At 39.0% G+C, this 17,596-nt stretch overlaps 1 protein-coding gene across 1 annotated transcript in view; it reads right to left on the bottom strand.

Annotated features, from left to right (window-relative positions):
* LOC127155422 (cadherin-7) overlaps positions 1-17,596 on the bottom strand; it is a 143,055-nt gene that overhangs the window by 22,204 nt on the left and 103,255 nt on the right. The window contains exon 11 of the mRNA XM_051097605.1: positions 16,991-17,242. Coding sequence (XP_050953562.1) covers positions 16,991-17,242 — 252 coding nt within the window. The remainder of the gene's footprint in view (positions 1-16,990; positions 17,243-17,596) is intronic.

The following is a 17,596-nucleotide window of genomic DNA, read 5'->3' as shown; positions in this document are numbered from 1 at the left end:
TTTGGTTTTATCTTACCGCGTACACTTCTAAATATTAACATTATAAAGAGCCAGCAAAGCATAATTTGATGAAAGGATAGCATGTTTTAATCATGGAACAGTAACCAAGTAAGATATGATAGCATTGTTAGCATTGTTAGCTCATTAGCATATACTCAGACTGCATTTTATTTGTTATTTATTACCATTACACAATTTCTGTAACTGAAACATGCTCCGAACTTCATCTAAGCAAAAGATACATGTGTATGAACAAAATTCAAAATTCTTGCACGATTACTGTGAACGTGTTCAAAGCGCTGCTAACGATTGCAAAAATAGCAGCAGATGGACGGAAAGAATTTATTTTAATGTTTTGTTTGTGGGATGTCTGTAATTAGTTAACTAGAGAAGCTATCTATTCTTTACATTATGTTTTCCTTATCCTTGTAGTTCAAAGGCTGACTTTGTAGAGAAGCAAATGACTCATTCTTTAAGAAAATGTAAGTTTTCCTGTTGTTTGTTCAAGAAATCATTCACTAAAAATCTTATTATTTACTCAACCTTATCCTGTCTTAAACTCATAGGACTTCCTGTTGGAGGACAAATAAAGATATTGTCCTGGAGAACTGATGTCTGTTTTGCCCATATGGAAGACCAGTGATACCCAAACCTTCAAGCTCCAAAAGGAACATAAAGGTATGATTAATTACCAGTAATTTTGTCTGATATCAAAATAAAAGACCAAAGAACCACAAATTTTTCACCCAAACAAATTGAATCACTTTAGAAAACTGGCTAAACCATGCAATTAATTACCTTTATCCTCCATTTACTGTATATCTGTTGGTATTAAAGTTTGGTCCCCATTTTCTTTTGCATTGTAGGGACAAACAGACATCACATCTCCGTTAAATATCATTTATCGCATCATCAGAGTTTAAATCAGCATACGTGTAAGTAAATAGGAAAATTATCAGTTTTGAATTCTACTCTGAGTATAATAGTTTTATTGCCTCTGTAGAATATTGCAACAAGTAGCACATTAGTTTTTGTTGTTTTGTTGTTGTTGTTGATTTTAAATTGTTTTCTTTACTAATAGATGTCTGCCACTCCTTCTGACCTTGAGAAAATGGGTAACCTGCCTGTGACTCCTAGTTTGATCCTTCTTGGTAAGAATATGTCTGCATTTTGTTTCACTAAAACAAAGCTACTACATTAGTTTCTATGACTTGTGCAGTGTATTCCGAGGCTTCAGTCAAAGGAGAACTCCACTTCCAGAACAACAATTTACAAATAATTTACTCACCCCCTTGTCATCCAAGATGTTCATGTCTTTCTGTCTTTAGGCGTACAGAAATTATGGTTTTTGAGGAAAGCATTTAATGATTTTTCTCCATATAATGGACTTCACTGATGCCCTGATTTTGAACTTCCAAAATGTAGTTTAAATGCAGCTTCAAAGGGCTCTAAACGATCCCAGACGAGGAAGAGGGGTCTTTGACCGAAATGATCGGTAATTTTTTTTCAAAAAATAAAAATGTATACTTTTTAAACACAAAAGCACGTGTAGCACAGGCTCTGGGATGCATGTCCACAATGCTATGAATTAGTAATGGGTCGTTGTTCATTTTAAACAAATCTTTAATGTGACTCGGGAAGAACGAGTCGTCTCAGGGAGTGATTCATTCAGTCGCGCATGCACAACATCCTATTAGGTTCTGTACTGGAATTAGTTCACCTGTTTCGAGTCTTCGGGTTTTTTGAGTTGTTCGTTCATCTTATGGGGCTGTCACGTGATGAACGAATGACTCAAACCTGAAAACTTGTCAGATAAGAGGTGAGGTGAGCTAATCATAAACTAAAGACCCAGGTAAACAATAAATGAATCTTTTCTGTTTCTTATAGCATTATAGTTTTGTCTTGTTTGTAGTGTAATCAACGTTTGTGTAAGCAGTAGATGTATTAGGGAAGTAACACGTAACATTTTAATTATATTTTGCTAAAATGAACGAAATGACTCGAAAAAAGATTTGTTCATTTTGCTGAACAAGACTCAAATGTCTGAGTTGGTAAAATGATCCGAACTTCCCATCACTACTATAAATCACTTCTAAATTCATCGTCTGTGTACTCCGGCTTAAAAAGATAGAGTATGAAGAAAAACACCATCTTATTTTTCTCCTATAACTTCAGAATCGTCTGACACCATTGTACCTTTTTGTTTGTAAACAGTGTTTGACTTACTTGCACTTTCTTAGTCTTTGCATGTTCGCTTTGTAAACACTGGGTCTATAGTTAAGCGTGACCTTTCGACGTGATTCAATAGTACGTAGTGTCATGAACACGCATCTCAGAGCCTGTGCTACATGAACTTTTGTGTTTAAAAAGTATACAAATTTTTATTTTCCAAAAAAAAAAAAGACCAATCTTTTTGCTAGATTCTTTCTCGTCTGGGATCGTTTAGAGCCCTTTAAAGCTGCATTTAAACTACATTTTGGAAGTTAAAAATCAGGGCACCAATCAAGTCCATTATATGGAGAAAAATCCTGAAATGCTTTCCTTAAAAAACATAATTTCTTTACAACTGAAGACAGAAAGACATGAACATCTTGGATGACAAGGGGGTGAGTAAATTATTTGTGAATTGTTGTTCTGGAAGTGGACTTCTTTAATTATCGGCTAGTTTTTAGTTAGAAAGTTCAATTTGACCAAATCAAATTATACACAAGAATATGTTCTGAAGCTTTTCTCCTCTTATTTTTCAGATACTTTTTTGGAATAAGTCCAGAAAAGAGGATCAAAGCTGCATGGAGAAAAGGGGTGTCTAAAATAACTGGAAAAACTGCAGAAGAAGACCCAAGATGATGAAGAAGAACATCAGTCCAGAAGTATCTCATCCTTAACTCAACCATATGCTGTCTCAAACCAGTAGGACTTTCTCTTAGAGGACAAATTAAGATATTGTCATAGAGAAATGCTTGCCCATACAATGGTAGACAAATGGGAACCAAACATTTGAGCTCCAAAAGGAACATAAAGGTACGATGAATTAAAGACTCTAGTCATTTCATCCAATATCTTTTATAAACCATTTGTTTAAAAAAAAAAAAAAAAAAAAAAAAAAAACATTAGCTAGTGTTCACTGAAGCCTAATTTGAGAGTACATTTGTATTTTATGAATAAATAAAGACTTTATGCATGTTCGTATGTTTGTATGCATGCCGGTTTTAGGGAATATTGTAAAAGTTTATATCAGAATAAAATAACAAAACATAACTGGACTTTTTGTAATAGTCAAATAGAAAATGCAGGGTATAATATGCATTGAAAATTGAGATCATGGAGTTATGAATAGTATGTATTTTAACAGATACAGTATACTGATGACAAAATGGCATTGTGCTGTTAATTTCAAAAACAGTAGCACATTGTATTTTTACAGTAAGATGCTGGCAACCACAGCTGCCAGTAGATTACCATTTTTTTACGGGGAAATTTTTTACAGTGTACGTTATAACTATGAGGAGGTAATAATACTTTTAAGAGCTATAACCACAAATAAGTACATTATAATATTTATATTATAATAAGTCGATACACAATGTTCTTCCACACACAAATCACAATGACAGTGTTGTGTGAACAACATTCACATACATACAATGGTGATCAGTAGGGTTACACTGTAAATCTGGGCCCATATTTATCAAGCTTCTCAAAGTGCCATTTTAGTCTTTAGTGCTGAGAATTCATAAAATTTACTCCTACTTTTAGACCTATAGTATAAAAGCGAGTTATACATTTCTTAAAGCTAAGAATCACTCTTATTCTCCCAGTTATTTAAGACAGCTCGAGAGGTCTCTCAAGTGGTTAGCTTCTTAGCTTGTGATGGCACTGATGAGACAGAGATGTCCGTGAATCTTTCAGGAGAGGAAGAATGTTTTTGAAATGTTCGACAACGTGCAGTTACAGTTTTTCTCGATTGCTAAAACACTATAACCAGTCTTTTGAACTAAAATTTCAAAACCATAATGCCATTTTTCAAAAAGCACACCCATTTCCCTGAACTATAAACACTATTCCCCTGATTTAACACATGAGTCAGATTTGGTGAACTGTTACTGCAAAACTCTACACACAAATCCCTACATTTCTCAGTGCTTACACCATGTGATCATTTAGAAAGCATTAGCATTCAATATTGTTCACTCAAGTCTGCAAAGTTTGAGCTCAATTAGCACACAATTACCCAAGTGGAAACACTAGGAGTCAAAATCTATCACACACCAATCAGAACCTTCGATAGAGATATAAGGGCCAAAGTCAGTTTACAGTTTGTTGCTTTTCTCAGATCAGAAAAATAAAATTCTCAAAACTACTTCTTCAACCTCCACATCATCTAGTCACTTGTGCACATCATAAAATGTTTCTAATTTTTTTTAACAAGTTGCATTACATGTATATAGTTCTCTGTGCTATAGTCTTACCCCTCAAAACATCAAGTCATTAGCTCATTGTATATGTCTTTGCAGTAAATGCTAAATTTTTGATCTAGTTGTCATAAACTGTCAAGCATATTCTACACATTTCTATTAGAATTTTTGTAAATTTGCCATGAATTGTTCAAGTGAATATTGACTTTCACTAATGTGGAGTCTACAGATCAACCAACGATAAAGCAGTTCTCTGAAATAGCTCAAAGGTACATCTCAACATCTCATGAACCTTCAATTGGAAAGCATATACAGACAGAGAACACAAGAGTTACAAATTCTGACAGTGGACTTTCTAATTTATATTTCCGCCTTTGCCCATATTTTCTTTTTCTTTTCTATTTCACAATAACTTTGTAATGTATTTATATTTTATTTTATTTTTTTATGTTGATATATATATTTATATATATATATATATATATATATATATATATATATATTATTATTATTATTATTATTATTATTATTATTATTATTATTATTCCGTCAGACCACTAGTAAAAGTGTAACTGTGAATCCTATCCGGTCTTTTTCAATCAATATCAGTATGCAGATACAGTAATATGCAATTTCAAAGACGAAGAGTAGGAGGTGAAAGAGAAAGAGGAGGAGAAGGAGGAGGACGACGACGACAACAACGTGGAAGAGAAATAGGAAGGGCAAGGGCAAGAAAACAAGCAGTCTTATGTATTTTAGTTGATGCGTGCCAGGGTTGGGTCAGGCATGCAAGAGGATTTTACCCCCGCTGCCTGTCCAGGGCCAATTTAGTCTGTAATGTTGAGGAGGTTGCTGGGGCAGAATAATTATTTTTGTTGTTGTTTGATGTTTTGTGCTGTACTCTACAGTACAATAAATTAAGGATTAAAACACTTGCAATGTGTACATTTGTTGTGTCCATCATCAAAAGTTTTACCAGTTTTCGTAGTATTGTTTTGAATTGATCTTCTCAGTGTGTAAAACTGTGTTGTAGTGTGTGTGTGTGTGTGTGTTTTTGAGGGTTTGTGTGTCATGTCTGAGAGCAAAGTTTGTTTTTTTTAGCAAGATTGAGTGGTTTTGAGTGGAGAGCTTCATTTTGACCTGAATATAGTAAGTTCGGGGAATTGAGTTAGAAGTTACGGATTTGTGTTTAGAGTTTCGCAAAAGCGAGCCATAATTTCAAGAAATGCGTTTAAGCAATTGAGAAAAACTGTAATCAAATGGTTACATTTCCTCAGTAATTCAAAACGAGCAAAGAACATTTACATTACCAAAGAACATCATAACTGTACAAGTATTATGCTCTTTAAAATAACACTCCCGTTATAATCAGTGAAGCTATCTGCACTGTATGGTGAATAAATCTCTTACCCCTTATTTACACTGCACACATCTGCGGTGCTCTACAAGATTTTTGCTCTGATTGTCGGGAGGGGAAAATTGGGGCAAAATCGGGCTAAAAATCCTGTAATGTGAGCCTGGCTTAAGTCAATTCTTAGCAGTGTTCTTGAGAGTAATTCTTAGAGGCTTGATAAATATGGGCCCAGGGCCTGTATTCATGAACATTCTTAGTGCAAAGAGTTGCTCCTAGAAACAACATTCTAAGAAAATTCTTGGAAATGTGGGTGTTCCCCTTCAGTCGTACTCTATGACGTTCACTTGGGAGCCCAGTCACCTCTGAGCTTAAGAAAACAGGCCAATGAACATTGGCAAGTGGAATTTGCATGCCAAGCCACTCCCCCGTACACATGGGTATATAAGATGGTGGTGTGCATCCACTCATTCAGATTTTTGCTTCGGAGCCAATTGCTTCATGAGCTGCTTCTACAAAGAAGAAAGAAAACTTTTCATTGCTGCAGGATTTTCTCGGCTGTGTGGAACATCCTTTCTTTTCATTTCAGTGGAGAGATCGCCCTGCTGCGCTCAGATGAGTGCTGCGGTTCTCCCCTGGCCAATCCAGCATAAAAGAGCAATTTCCTACAGCATACATGGCCGCTGAATGGCCGCGCAGCATGGGCATGCCCACTATTACGTGTGGTCATAGCTTACATTTAATATGTGAGCTGCATTTGCGCTCTACACTTTCCGGTCTCGGGAAGACCTGAGGATTATAGTCTGGATTGCTCAGCCCCCACAGAGGTTGGGCTCCTCTCAGCATATTACTGTTAACTTTCTGAATGCTGATTCTGGTTCTTCCCAGCGCGAGCCTTGCATTTCGTTTAGTTTTCATAAGAAAGTTAAGATGTCTATCGCCACATCAGGGGAGGGGCTATCATCTACTGATGCTGGAGATTCTGCTGAACAGCTTCCCGTTGTGGCAGCTGCTCCGCCGGAGTCCGAGGCTAAGATGACGTCCATGTTCCCCTGAGCAACCTTGACCGCCAGGTTGGAGGTTGGGTTTCCCGCCTTCCCCAGGGCGTTCACGGTTTGGCGACAACGGGCGCGGCTCCTAACTGCACCCCCTGGTGCCTTTCCTTCCGGAGGTTCATGAAGAGCTTAACTACATGTTCGGCTCGGAACACGTTCCCTGGTGGAGTGTGCGATTGCGGGCTTTTGTGCCCGCAAAACGCCGCCACCTGGCAGGGGTGTCTGTGCTTCCTGCCTAAGCCTGTAAGCATTGCCAGCTCTGGCTGTAAAGCGGGGCCTCACAGCGCTGCAGGCCATGCCACCTCCGCCCTGCACACGTCCTGCGTTATTTCAGGCAATGATTTTGACATTGCACAAGGGTAGTTCTGACTCGAGGTTGATGCAGGAACTGCATACGGCTACTGAAAAGTCTCTGGGCGGTTCCTCGGTCAGGTGATGTCCACTTTTGTGGCCTCAAAGTGCTGTTCTGGCTGAACCTAGTGGAGATGTGTGATGTCTCCTAGGCCGGCCTCTTCACTCGGCGACACTGTTCAGGACTTGCCCCAGCAGTATTGGGCAGTTCTCACTTTTTCAAAAGAACTAAGAGTGCCTGTGGAAAGGCCACATTTTCATCTGCCCGCTGGGCCCAACAGGAATTGGTCCGCTCCCCTTTGGGGGCGTTGAGCTGGCCACACCTAGGGGGCGCAGTCTGCCATTGGGTTGCGTTGCATGAAAGCGGGGCTTCCTGGAAGCAGACTACCCAAGGACTGGAGGGATTGTTCTGGAAATACCCTTGAGAAAAACAGGGGCTTTCTCCACCGCTGCCGCCTCTGACCTACGGGTCAGCAGGTAACCACCTTTTCAATAAAAGAGCAATTTCCTCTATGTCCTTTGGGTTTCTCAGTAAACACTGGGTTTGTCTGTAAGTGACGCACGTCCTCCTCACACTCAGACCCAGCACATGGTCTTGCCATCTAAGCTGGGGTTACGGGACGCATTGCTTCCTCGCACTCTAGTAGTGACAATGCGGGATCATGGATCAAGGTAAGCGCTGCCTCAGCAGCTGGTGCTACTTCGGGGCGCTTGCCTTCTGGTTTGAGCCATCCTTAAAAAAAAAAAATCGGAGGTGTTGGGTACCGTCCCTATGACCCTATTTTTTGCAGGTAGCAGCCCGGTTACTAAATCTACCTAGCCTGTCTGCTGGTCGACTTGGTCGGTCCATACAACCTGAAAAGAACGGTGGGTTTTGCCTTATCCTGGTTCTTGAGTTCTGATTCGGTCCCCCTCTTTGGGCTACCATTTGGGTGGCTGAAACAAAAACACGTTTCTAGTTTTCAGCACTAGGGTTGGGCTACAACTTTCGACCTGAAGGACATGTGCTGTTATGCCGATTACCTGATGCAGATCGTTTTTCGGTCTGCTTCAGGGGTCAGATGTATCGTACAGGTCTTCCCTCGGCTCCCTGCTTTTCAAAGTGATCCGTTTCCCTGCATTTTACAAACTCGTGGGGCGTGCCCTGGCCCCACTTGGGAGAAGGGCACCTGGATCCTCAACTATCTCGACGACTGGAATAGAAATACCTCACTTGTGAGATTTGTTGGAGCGAATACAGGGACTTGGTGCCTCTGCACCTCAGCCACTGGGACTTTGGGTCGACTGGGAGAAGAGTGAGCGCTAAAGAACAAATAAATAAAAATTAAACAAAAGAAAAACAAGCTCTTAGCATGGAGTTGGATCCGGTCGAGACATGTCAGCGAAAAAAGTCGGTGCTGAACTACCTGATTCTTTTCAGGCACATGACAGCAGTCCATTTAAACTTTCAGAGGCTCCTGGGGCATATGGCAGCCGTAGCTGCGGTTTGACCATTCGGCTGCTCCATATGAGATTGTTTCAGCACTGGCCACACAACTGGTTCCTGAGATGGGCATGGCACTGTGGCACACTTCAGGTTGGCGTCCCCCTCAGTGTTGCCACCTTCTCAGCCCCTGCTCACACCCTGCATTCTTACAGGCAGCAGTGCTCTTAGACCAGATGTTGAGGCATGAGGCAGTCAACTCAGATGCCTCCAACATGGGCTGGGGTGCCGTTTGCAACGGGCAGGCAGCTTCAGGCTCCTGAACAGGACCTCGACTGCAGCTACAATAGTCGCCTTGAGTTGCTAGCAGTGCTTTGTCCTCCGCCGGTTCCTACCAATGCTGCGGGATAAGTACACGCTAGTCCATAAGGACACCATAGCCACGGTAGTGTACACCTACCACCAAGGTGGTCTGCGCTCCCGTCACATGTTGCAACTCACCTGCCATCTACTTATCTGGAGTTAAAACTGTTCTTATGAATACTCATGAGATTATACAACATACTATAAGGTTTTTTATAATGCATTATGCATTCATTATAATGCCTTAAGATTACCCTTATAATGTATTATAAATACGGGCTTCATAGAAAGTGTGAGCGTTTTTTTTTTTTGACACTTAAGTCTTAAGATAAGACTATTATTAAGAGCATTTCTGAGAAGTTTTATACAAAACTGTATATCGATGTACGTTTTGAGGTAATCATTCCTCATAGTCACAGGCCTAAGCCACAGCTACAATAGTCGCCTCAAGTTGCTAGCAGTGCTTTGTTCTCCACCGGTTCCTACCAATGCTGCGGGACAAGCACACACTAGTCCATAAGGACACCATAGCCACGGTAGCGTACACCTACCACCAAAGTGGTCTACGCTCCCGTCACGTTGCAACTCGCCCGCCATCTCCTCTTCTGGAGTCTGACGCGGCTCAAATCACTGCCCGCCATTCACTTTTTTAAGAGAGTTGAGTTGCGCTCTTCCCGAGAATGGCGACTCCAATCCCAGGTCATCCAGCTCCTTTGGAGTCGACTCAGCGAAGCTCAGGTAGACCTGTTTTGCTTCTTTTGAGTCCTCCCTCTGCCAGCTTCTTCTGGTCTGAGTCGGCAGGGATGAGCTGGCACACAGCTGGACCCGGGGTCTGCTCAAATATGTCTTCCCTGGTGCTCCTCCCACCGAGAGGACCCCCTTCCTGCAGGAGAAGTTGGAGCGAAGGATGTTCCCTCCACTTTGAACGTGTTCGTTACGGCTATCACAAAAGAAAAAAAGAAAAAGAAAAAAGAAGATGTGTATGGTCGTCCCTAGGGAAGCATCACCTGACTGTCGGGGTTCCTGAAGGGTGCAGGAGGATAAATCCTCCTAGGCCGCACCTCATCCCATTTTGAGGATCTCTCCGTCACCCTTCTAGGTCTACGCGGAGCTCCCTTTGAGACGCTTGATTCAGTCAAGCTAAAATTCCAGTCGTTTAGACCTTGCTCCTGAACATGCTCACTTCTATCAAGAGATCAAGACATTGCTGTGTCACGTTCATGTCATGCACGTTTACGTAGACCTCACCAGGAGCTTAGATGCTCCAATCAGCTCTTTGTTTGCTTGGGGGTCAGCAGATGGGGAATGCTGTCCTCAAGTAGAGGCTGGCCCATTGGGTGGTAGGTGCCTCACCTCAGCTTCTAGTGCCAAGGTAAGCTGTGTCCCCTAGGAGTCGAGTCCACTTTACGAAGTGTTACTCTTCCTAGGCGTTGTGCACAGTGCCTCTCTAGCAGACATATTAGAAGCTGCGGGTCGGTCGACAGCCATCACCTTTGCAAGATTCTTTTTTCTTGCTCTAAGCCGTTTCCTCCATGCGTTGGATAACTTCAGATAATTTACGGGAGGACCGCTCGGTGTCGGCTTGCTGTCTCCTTCACCCCCTGGAGGTTGTGGCATAATGTCTCAGTATATTTTCTCCACGGTTTATCCCACCGTGTTTCCCCTAGTATTAACAATTAACGATAATTTTTTTTTATTTTACCCCTGGTGGGCCGTTATCTGGCTTACAGGGCATTGGGAAGGTTACGTGTTGAGCTTCATTTGTCCTGACACGCTTGCCTGTCAGCATCTGTTCCTCAACTATGTAACGCGGTTCAGGATTGTGGAGTGTTCCAGAGGAGACCTCAAATACATCAGTATTGATGTAACGTTGTAGAGTACGACTGAAGGGGAACGTCTAGGTTACGTCTGTAACCCTCGTTCCGTGAAGGAGGGAACGGAGAGGTTACGTCCTCCTGCCACAATCCTGAACTGCGCTGAATGCCAGGATGCGTCTCGACTACTCATTCATAAACCTGAATGAGTGGATGCATGCCACCATCTTATATACCCGTGTGTACGGAGGAGTTGCTTGGTATGCAAATTCCACTCGCCACTGTTTTCTTAAGGTCAGAGGTGATTGGCTTCCAAGTGAGACCCCAAATACGACGTAACATCTCCATTCCCTCCTTCAGGGAACGAGGGTTACAGACGTAACCTAGACGTTTCCTCTTAAAATTAAAGAAAAGATCCTCATAAAGAAAAAAGTAATTCAGAAAGCATCTAAACGCTCAAAAGAGGTCCTAAAGTCCAAAATTGTTGCAGTAACTTCAAAACATTGCGCCATGTACAATCTCTAATGCAGGAACAGCTCTATTTTCATAGTCAATATATTGATGGAAACAAATCAAATGGCACTGACAGATGATAACCAACTTTTAAAATTGTAGGACAAAAATGCAGTCCTAGTGGAATTATAATAATATATAATAATTATTATTTATAATAATAATAATAGTAATGGACGTAGAAGTAGAAGCAGTGAGAGCAGCAGTGATAGTAATAATAATAATAATAATAATAATAACTAGATAAAAAAGTTTGTCAAGACAAACTTTAAAGTTGGCTTGAGAAAGCTAAGCAGGAAGTTTGAAAAGTTTTAAAAGCTAGAAGTTAGAAGGTTTTCAGTTTGAAGTAGTTTTAAAGAATAGATATATAGATAGATAGATAGATAGATAGATAGATAGATGGATAATGTTAACATGATTAACAAGTTACTAGCATGTTGTTAGCATGATTCTAGCATAATTAGCAAGTTACTAACATGTTTCTAGCATGATTAGCTTGCTACTAGCATGTTGTTACTATGATTTGCAAGTTACTAACATGTTGCTAGCATGTTTCTAACATGATTAGCATGTTGTTAGCATCTTTTTAGCATAATTAACATGTTGTTAGCATGATTAGCTAGTTACTAGCATGTTACTAGCATGATTAGCAAGTTACTAGCAGGTTGCGAGCATATTTCTAACATAATTAGCAAGTTGTTAGCATGTTGCTAGCATGTTTCTAGCATGATTAGCAAGTTGCTAACATAATAAACAAGTTGTTACCATGTTTCTAGCATGATTAGTATGTTACTAGCATGTTTCTAGCATGATTAGCATGTTACTAGCATGTTTCTAGCATAGTTAGCAAGTTACTAGCATGTTGTTAGCATGATTCTAGTATGTTTAGCAAGTTATTAGCATGTTTCTACCATGATTTGCATGTTAGTAGCATGTTGTTAGCATGAATAGCAAGTTACTAACATGTTGTTGCCATGATTCTACCATGATTAACAAGTTACTAACATGTTTCTAGCATGATTACCAAGTTACTAGCATGTTGTTAGCATGATTAGCAAGTTGCTAGCATATTTGTAGCATAATTAGCATGTTTTAGCATGATATTAGCATGATTAGCCTGTTACTAGCATGATTAGCAAGCTACTAGCATGACTTTAGTTGTTAGGCTTGGCCAGTGATAGATAGATAGATAGATAGATAGATAGATAGATAGATAGATAGATAGATAGATAGATAGATGAGTTTAAACAGATTAGAAATACAGTACATAGAAGGAAGGTTTGATTGAGTCTCAAGGGATTCTAGGAGTTTTGACAGTTGGAGTTTGAATAGTCTTGGCTCATTTGAACATTCCGTCCAGTTTTAATCATCAGTTTTAGGAAAATCTTAAGATCAGTTAGAAAAGATATAGCAACTCGAGTCAGACCAGTCTGAAGAGCTGGGCTGAGTTTGGAGTTTGTAGAGTTAAAGCTCTAGGAGGAGTAGCAGTCAGAAATTTTAGTCTCAGAAGAAGAATAATAACTGTAAGTTTCAATAGCATTTCAGTAAGTTGGCTTTCTTAATAATAATAATAACATTAATAATGGTAATAATATGCAGAATTTAGAAGTATCTTAGAAAAAGAAATAGGACATTCTCATAGTCAGTTATCATATAGCTATTATATAATTATAATACATTTGTATAGTCAGTTACATACAAATACACATACATACACAGTTTATTAAATTACATGTTTCATGTTTTATTCTTCAGAGGGCTGAAGGTCTGTGGCTGAAGGCCCTGGGCCTGTATTCACAAAACATCTTAAGGCCAAAAGTAGCTCATAACTTGCAGATTTAGGAGAAAATCTTATCAAATTTTTGCTCCAAGAGTATTTCACAAAGTGTTTTAGCTAAATCTAGCTCCTAAAGCTAAGCTAAGACCAAATCACAAACTATGCTCCCTGCTGAAACCAAATAATACAAACCATCACAGAAAGTCCAACGGTTTCTACTGCAAACACCATTACAAACATTACAAACCACCAACTTTTACCCATTAAAAAGGTTTGGGACATATTCTATTAGAATTTTGGAGTTTTAACAAGCCACCAATAGAAGGTGACCAATTACCAGTATAGTCCAACAAGCACTATTACAGTTTCCATTAAAATCAGTACAATTCCCATTATAACCATTACAAACCATTACACACTGCTTTTTTTTTTTTTTTTTTTTTTTTTTTTTTTTGCACACATATGTTTTCCCACGGATCTGTTTTGGTTTTGGAGGTTTTCCCAACTCCCAATTTTACTTTGATTATATCCTTGTTTTTAGTAACAAGTCGGGCAAGAAGTAACCGCTGTTCTTGCATCCAGTTTGGTTTTATTTTACATCTGCATGTCTTACTATCAGCCATGATTAGTCTACTCTGTCATTTAAAAGGCTGTTTATATGCATATCTGTTAACTGTTTGCGAGAAGCACACATGGAAGAGGCTGACAATTAGCTGAACATATACTTGTTTAATTAGTGACACTTAGACTGCATTTTTCTTTATTGCATTTAATCTTTATTTGAATATGGCAACATAATATCACACTCTACAATATTTCAATGAATAAATCTCTTACAGAGACCCCTCCTCTATCAGCCAATCACTGTATGCATAGTTAGTAAGTATGCTGACATCATCTGTTTTAGACCCCTTAACCTACCCCCAAACCTAAACCTACCCATTATTATTTCATAGCGATTATAAAAGGATATAAAACATATGTTTTTAAATATTATGTAGGCCCATTCTTGGAAACGAGCTGGCAGCAAAAATCACACAGAACAAAAAGAAATGTTATCATTTCATATAAAGTAAATTGAAAACATAAGGCCATTGACATGACAACTAAATAAGGATTCATTTTTAGGTGGTGGTGTCAGTACTGTACATTTAAATGCTGAAAATACGTAAGTATTTGTATGTTTAGATGCTGTAAATACATCAGTATTGTATGTTTTAGCATCTGTAAAAACAAAAGTAAATGTACGTTTTGTAGAACAACATTTTACATAAAAAGACACAAATTATAAGATCATGTTGAAAGAGCACAGACTTTACTAGCATGTTACACATTACTAATGTCACAGTACTAAAACTACTCAACATACATTAAACTTGGTCTAATGTATGTCAGCTTTGTGCTTAGATGTTTAAGTAAGAAAAGTGAAAACAACAGAACAAGCAAAGTAAATTGACAATAAAACCTACATATAAGCTGTTGCTTATTTGTATGCATCCAAGATGCACATTATAACTGTTTCTTCACTGGTGTCATTTAAATCTTTAAAAACTAATTTCTTCTCACAAACTTTTGTGTGTGTGTGTGTTAAACCCAGTTTAGTAATATGTTGGAACCCTGATGTTTTATGTTGTGTAGTAGTGATGTTTTTTTGTTAAAGTGTGTTGTAAAATGTATGTCTGTGTGCCTATTTCTTCAGCAGAACCATTTGCTCATGGCAGTGCATCATGCAGAATAATTAATAAATTCTTCATAATAACCATCTCCGCAAAATAGAATCTGTCCATTTCGACTTTAACAGTTTCAGACACCTGTAATTCACCTAATTAAACACTTTTCCACTAAGCCTAATAACTGGTCTTTTAAATCCCTCTACTGATTCCCCCTACAATTTAAGCTGTGAATGCTTTGCATAGTAACAAAGTGAGTGCAGAGATTTGCTTATTAACATAAACATTATTATACATTTTCTTGTCATTTAAGATGTAACAAGGCTTTTAATTACATAATAAAACATTTGAAATGTGTATGGTATTGGGATGTTACACCAAAACCAAAAATTAAAAAAATAAAAATTAAAAACTCACGTTGACTCACTTGGGACAACTGTTCGTATTTTCATTAACACATTTTGACAACTAATATGGTGAACGGCACAATCCAGAGCCCAGTTTTACAGCGGGTCCCACTCTGACCTCAAGAGTGGACAAAGGTTTGCTACATTTTGACTGGATCATGGTGGACTAACACAAGCAAACCGTCCAATGCCATCAGATGAAGATGCTAGGATAATGGCCAGACACATCTTAAAGGGCAAGAAGACGACCTCTGGTACCAAGCCTTGGAAGGACAGAACTTGTGACCGTGATGATCGGCACTGGCCACGTCAGACTCAAAAGAGACATTAGGTTACCAATGAACGAATAATTGAAAGTATGGGATTTCCAGAATAATCAAATATCTAAATTAATACATAATTGATATTTGTGATCAGCCTAAATTAGAGTAAACACCCAAATTTTTCTGATCATATGAAATTGGATTCAGATTAAACATGGAGCTAGATTAAAATTGAAACTAAATCCTGATAAATTAAGTGAACTTTGCAGAAGCGCTGTGGAAAGACCGAACATGCATTAAACCTTCAACCAGACAACTGGACTCCGCATTTGGGCCAGTGGATGGATGGATCAAACGCGCCACAAACGCGCCAGTGTGTTTGTGGCACTTTCCCCTGATAACGCCGAAAATAACTTAAATTACTTAAATCATTTTTGATCGTACAGTTAAGAACAATGCATCATTCGAATCTGTAAAGGATCTACTTTTATTTGTATATAATCATGATTACAACGAAACACTGTGCTTTTGTAAAATAAAGGGAAAAAATGTGTATAATCCCATAACACAGCTGACTGTATCAATAGCCAATGAGCTCGCTGCTCAACATTCAAATATATGACTAGTGCTTGCTGTAGCAGTTTGCAGCGTGCTTCAAACAGCAGAAATCAGCATCTAAGGTAAGTGAATGCTCTTTTGAATGCCTAACTGAATGAAAAAATTAGCAACCATAATCAAGTTTAAACTAAGTGTCATGTTAGCAGTTTGCATTGTATGCAGGAGCAAAATATTAGGTATATTAGCAGCGGCATTTAGCATCTGCGTTTATACAGCTGGAGCAAATTTAGAGCATGTAATTGCTCTGAGGACACACCAATAGTAACAGACATGAAAACAGGTTAAATGAAGTAAATATTCTTGTCAAAAGGACAAAGGTCTGAGGGCTACACACTACCAGTCGAATGTTTGGATACACTTGACTGAATCTGCTTCTTATGATCTTAAAAACCCTTTTGATCTATGGTTTAAACTTATGGATTTCTTTACAAAACTGTACTTTTATGTATTTAGTTAGTGGATAAAAGAGGAAAAGTAACCAACAAGTGCATGGGAACCCTATGCTGTATAAAAAGTTGGAATCTATATTTGATAGGAGATTGTTTGGATTAATTAATTTATTGATCACTACAAAATAATACTATGCTGTACATTTGTGCTATGACTTTTATTCTTAAATGTCAAAATAGTAATAAGCAAAGATTTATTAGGTGTTTGCAAACTTTGGACTGGTAGTGTATATTAAGTCTTCTATAACGATAAGGATTGCTTTCGTTCCATTCTAGCTCCATCATACATGTGTGCGAGAACTTTGTTTGTATAAAGAGGGAAAGAAGTATATTCACATCACAGTAGAAAGCAAAAGAGCAAAGAGTAGCTGCACACAAATGTCATTAGATGAAGGTGTGAATGAATTGTGAACATCAATTCAACAGCAGTAAACAGATGGATAATTTTTTGGAGAACTGTCCTCACTTTTCTTGTAAAATCAGTTTCTACACTGTTTGATGTTGTGCCAGTGCAGTCTTACCCAGAAGAGTGATGATGCAGCCCAGTATAGCAAGCAGCGCTCCAGTGCTGAGACCAGCAGGAAGAGAGAAAGCCACGGCACCACACGCCTGAGGAACGCCATCCACATCACAGTCACACACTCGCACGGAAAGTGTGTTAGTGCTGCTCAAGGCCGGACTTCCACTGTCCACAATCAACACTGGTAACAGGTACAGTGACTGCTCCTGCCGCTGGAAACCAGCACGCTTAGTCAGCACTGATGCAGTGTTATCTGAGGTGAGAGGGAGGGCCAAACATCAAGGTTAAGAATGTGCACAGTGACATTAGCTGTTAGAATCTATTAACATGGCAAGAGGGTTAGATTGGATCAAAACCAGTCACCTGACACCAAAATGAGGATTGAGAGTTAAATGAATTCCTGGATGGATGGATGGATGGATGGACACATGAAGAGATAAAAGTCTTCATAATAAGAAAGGAAAATGTGTGTATACAAAACATGACCAAACATAAGACATTCTCACTTTATTAAACAGATGCCAAAGCACCTTTCAGAACCGTTTATATGAAACTGTACCATCAGTAGACTTTAAATCCCTAATATCTAACCTTCTGTGTTCTACAA

This window comes from Labeo rohita, chromosome 24, assembly GCF_022985175.1.
Source record: "Labeo rohita strain BAU-BD-2019 chromosome 24, IGBB_LRoh.1.0, whole genome shotgun sequence".
NCBI lineage: Eukaryota > Metazoa > Chordata > Actinopteri > Cypriniformes > Cyprinidae > Labeo > Labeo rohita.
This window is presented reverse-complemented; position numbering and strand designations above follow the sequence as displayed.